The 4,961-nt window shown below is 38.1% G+C and overlaps 1 protein-coding gene across 1 annotated transcript; it reads right to left on the bottom strand.

Moving 5' to 3' along the window:
• Positions 1–1,815: 1,815 nt before the first annotated feature.
• On the bottom strand, positions 1,816–2,961 carry LOC147498978 (F-box protein At3g22700-like). The gene has a single exon (XM_086563388.1). The coding sequence runs from the start codon at positions 2,959–2,961 to the stop codon at positions 1,816–1,818; it is 1,146 nt and encodes a 381-aa protein (XP_086419514.1).
• Positions 2,962–4,961: the final 2,000 nt, after the last annotated feature.

The following is a 4,961-nucleotide window of genomic DNA, read 5'->3' on the forward strand; positions in this document are numbered from 1 at the left end:
TCCAGGTCCTCCAACCTTCTCCATTAGTTAACTTGGGAATCAAACAATTCAACATGATAGATGATACATTTCCTCGATTTGTTATCCCTGGAAGGCCTTAAAGTGTTGTGGTTGGGTATTGAAAGCCTAACTATAGTGAATCGCAAAGGTTCCACAGAATTCACCACCATTCCCATACATTCTGTGAAGAATCTGTTCCTAGGATTATTTAGGCGACGAATGTTTCTAATCGTTGGTTTGGATACATGTAACTTTTGGTATTTTTCGTTAGGTATGTTCAAGAGAACAATACCTTCCATTGACGAGGCATGGACCGATGTGCCATCAGGTTTGAAGTCCAAAGTTGGCCCTGGAATTGGTGGGTTATTTGCAATGTTGGATGCAAAAGATATCCTGGATTCCCATTTGTATTCTGTATTTATGATGTAACCAAGAAAAGATCCCATCAGCAATACATGGTCCTTAGTGAATGAACTTGAACTTGTAAAGGATGCCCATTTTCGGCAGACGAACATTGCTTTTTTGAGAAATGGAAGTGGAGTATGTTTGACTATCTCTTCAGAGATTTCATCTAGCATCTCCTTGTTGTTGTTGTTGTTGTTGTCGGTGTCGGTGTCGGTGTTGGTGGAGTTGTTCTTGGTCTTTTTGGATACAGATGAAGAAGATCCTTCCATTGTTGTTCAATTTAGGTGGGTTTGATATCTAGTGTGGAGTTTTCATGTTTGATATTCTCTCAATGCCTACAAGTTGCCCAATAAATGGAAATGAGTGCTTTTAATCTTGGGAGACATTTAGTCTTTCAAACAACCGTTTATTGAAGAACTGAAAGGTCACGACTTTTTTCTAAAGTGAATCTAACGACATAATTAAAACAAGAAACAAAAATCTATGGTTCTCACTTTCAACCATAGTTGGAAAACATAATGTTGTATAGGTGAAGTATGTTGTTATATAAGGAACGTTCTATCTTCAGGGTTTTCTAATTTGAAATTAGATTATAGGCTTAGATTCTAACCACAAAGATAACACAAAAATTGATGCTACACTCTTTCCCACTGTATGGAATACATAATGGCCTATATGATAGCTATATATGTTGTCATATCAGGTAGGTGTTGTGTCCAGGGCGGTCTAATTTGAAATTTGAATCTTACTACCTAATGAACTTGTAAAACATTTGCTTCTCAAATTAACTACAGGATGGTATATATAATGTACTATAGGGACGTTATGATGTTAAATAAGGAACTTGTAGTTGAAATTTGAATCTAATCACCTAATTCACACTAATACCGATGCTTCTCTCTACGACTAGAGTATTGAATACATAATGTCTTATCCAAAATCTAGGTTGTCATATCACGAATGTGTCATCTTTAGGATGCACTAATTTGAAATTTGAATCTAACCAACTAATTAACACAATCACATTCGCTTCTCATTATGACTAGAGGATGGTATACATATACATAATGTATGCTGTCATATCAGCAATATTTCGTCTTCAGGATGCTCTAATTTCAAATTTGAATCTAACCGCCTAATTAACCTTGGGAACTGTTGCTTCTCTCTCCACTAGACAATGGTACACTTAATGGCTTATTTGGACTTTATGTTGTCATACTTGGTATGTTTCGTGTTCATGGTGTTCTAATTTTTAATTTGAATCTTACCGCCTGATTTGCCTACAAGATGGTGTACATAATGTATTGTAAGGACTTTAAGTTGCCCTATTGGAAACATGCTTTGTTCATGCATGGTGCTCTATTCCAATATCTTATTTTAAGTTCTAAATATAAATACAGATATATATTACTAGTTATACTGAGTTGGGCCAAACTGAGTTTTGCCAAAGTCTGACATGAATGGTAGAATGGAGTGAACGTCAATTGTTGGGATTTTTGATTCTGATAACACCTCCTTGTCCTTGAAACTGTACCATATGATCATGTTGTTCCAACTGAAAACTCCAACTTCTGTTGATAGTAAGTCGACGAATTTTGGATGACGGTAACATTCATACAATTTGTCCAACAAAAACTTCCTCGGTTCACTCCACAACATGTTCTCGTATTTATGCAATACCCTCAGTTCTAATATTTCAGTAGTAATGTTGTCCTCACCCCAGTATGAGAACATAACAGCAATCATGACATCGAAGCGAAAAAGTTTGTAGGACTTGGCCGGGGATTCGGTTTGTGGTAGCATAATCTTTGTCCATTGTTGCCAGCCAATGTTAAATACCAATATGCCTTCTTCATAAAGAGACCAGTGGAGACATCCCTTTGCATCCACCCCGGGCTGCCTGTTTATGTGTTCAGCATTAAAGGGAAGTGCTAAGTCGTTCAACCTTTGCCAATTGAATGTTTGTGAATCAAACAATTCAACATGGTGAATGATTGAAAATTCCTTCTTGTTGTCTCGTCTTTGTCTTACAATGTTGTAGTTGGGTTTTGAGATCCTAACTATAGTGAAACTTAAAGGTGCCATCGATTTCACCAACATTCCCACACATTCAGTGAAGAATTTGATCCAAGGATTATTCAGGCGACGCACTTGTCTAGTTGTCGATTTGCACACGTAAATTTTTTGGTCTTTCTCGTGTGTGGTGTTCAAGAGAACTATACCTTCCAATGTAGACACAGTTACCGACGTACCATATGGTTTGAAGTCCATAGTTGGGGCTGGAATTGTAGGGCTATGGCCAATGCTGGAGGCAAAAGATATTCTTGATTCCCATCTTCTTTCCGTGTCTATCATGTATCCCAGAAATGAACTTGTCTTCAATGCGTGCTCCTTTATGAAGGAACTTGAATTTGTAAAGGTTTCCCATTTTTGAGAGACAAACTTGGCCTTTTTAAGAAATGGAAGTGGAGCACGTTTGACAATTTCTACACAAAGGTCATGTGGCATGTTGTATCCTTGGCTCTGGTTGTCACAATTCGAAGAAGAGACCGCCATTGTAAGTTTTTGGTTGATGGTGTTTTTGAAATGGTGAACATATGGGACTTTTCAGGACCTACTTCTCTATGTTACTGGTTTTATAACTATGGTATTCTCTCTATGGGGCGGTTAGAAATAGCCAAATCATTTGGATAACTGTATTTCATCAGTACTCTAATTGTATATCAATAATCGTTTGATACTATTATTTATAATGCCCTTAACTGTCTTTATATTGTCCTATGAAGTAGTTGGTTTGTCCTGAAAAGTCTATTGTGATGGTCACACATGGTGTACAGACGGACCACGCTACCACTTTAATTATGATGTGTGCGGCGTACTAGATAACATTAGTTTGGGGGCGAGGTTGGTTCCATTGGGAACTGAGATGTACGCTTGTTCGGCACATCAACTCCAAATTCCTCCTTAAACCGTGACCGAATTTCTTCTAGAACTCAGAATCGCCTAAATCATGACAAACCCTAAAGCGATACACCCCAAAACTAAAAGGTTTGTTTTTTTTTTGTTCCTTGCTTTTATACAATTGGCTTTGATTACATGTTTTTTTGAATAAAAAAGAAAACCTTAGTAGGATTATTCATTTGTCTGGTATTTTAGTTTTTAATTTAATACTTTAGTTCTCTGTGTTTGATATTGGGTTGACCTGAGAGAATTCGATTTTTAGGCAGTATGCGTCTAATTAATTTAAGGGTTAATTTAATCACCTATAGCCATAGTAGTTTTTACCCATGCTTTGTTGTCCTAATACTATCACACTATGGCTTAATGTGTGATGTGTAGTGGAAATAGTTAAAAACCTGAAGCACTGCCATGGATGCCAGGAACAAAGATTACTTGTCGCTGCTGTCCAAAAATGCTTCGAGAGAAGCTTTTCCAAGGGTTTGATATGGAGGAAAAAAGTAGGTTTGCATCATCTCCGTTTGGGTTTCTACTGACTGTTGATGGCAATGTGGACCCTCTGGATCCAAAACAAAGGAAGTACTATCATTTTACCAACCCCCAATTGGTTGTATCCTTTCTGAAAAGACGAATTGCACCATTGACTTACAAAATTGGGAACAAATATATCAGTTTTAAGTCTTCTGATTTCTTGTTACTCACCGAGCTTTCCACCGCCTGTCCAAGCAACAACTATTATGATTTGAATCCCAAGAATCTGACTGATTTCAGATTGAGGTATTTTAAGGAAAGTCGGGGTTCTCTACGTGGTCAAATTCAATTGACTTCTATTGAGCAAGCTAGGGAGGTGGCAAAGGCTAATGCATTACATAATGTGGAGATGAAGAATGACATACATCGCCTTAATAGGCTATACGTCTTTGGAGCTTTCCTCATACCTACTGGCTTGGAAGGAGTCGATGTAAGATGGGTTGACATTGCTGCTAATTTGGAGGTGTTTGATGCTTTTCCTTGGGGGTATATATCTTGCCTATGAACTCCTTTGTAAAAAGTTGGAAGAGTTGTATCATAGTATTATTGACCACTTTCTCCAAGGCACTACCCAGCAGTATACTAGCACACTCTAAGGTTGTGCCTTTGCATTCACCATTTGGCTATTCCTCCACATTCCATCTCTGGAGGCAAGAAGGTTGGATCCACTGACCTTCCCATTGTTTAAAGGGTGGGTGCGAGTTGCTAGACACAGTTGCCGCGACAGTGCATGGGATAAAAAGCTTAGTAGCAAGAAAAAACTAGTGGTTCTGGAATGGTTAGGCATTCCCCCAGTTGTTAGGGATGAACCGGTGGTCAAAGATGCTTTGGAGGTGTATATTCATATTCATTTACCCAAGTGTTCACAGCCTTCTAAATTCGTTTGTGTTAAACATATTTTCATGCTTGTTTTAATACTTTTATGCTTTATTGTGACAGCGAGAGAGGGTCAGTCCGACTTTGGCATACAATCTCCTGTTGGAAAAGGGAAGACTAGACCAGAATACTGGATCGGTATGGCTATGATGCGGACCTTTTGTTTGCATTGCTATTCTTTTACCATTTTT

This window comes from Coptis chinensis, chromosome 5 (assembly GCF_015680905.1).
Source record: "Coptis chinensis isolate HL-2020 chromosome 5, ASM1568090v1, whole genome shotgun sequence".
In the NCBI taxonomy this organism is placed as follows: Eukaryota; Viridiplantae; Streptophyta; class Magnoliopsida; order Ranunculales; family Ranunculaceae; genus Coptis; species Coptis chinensis.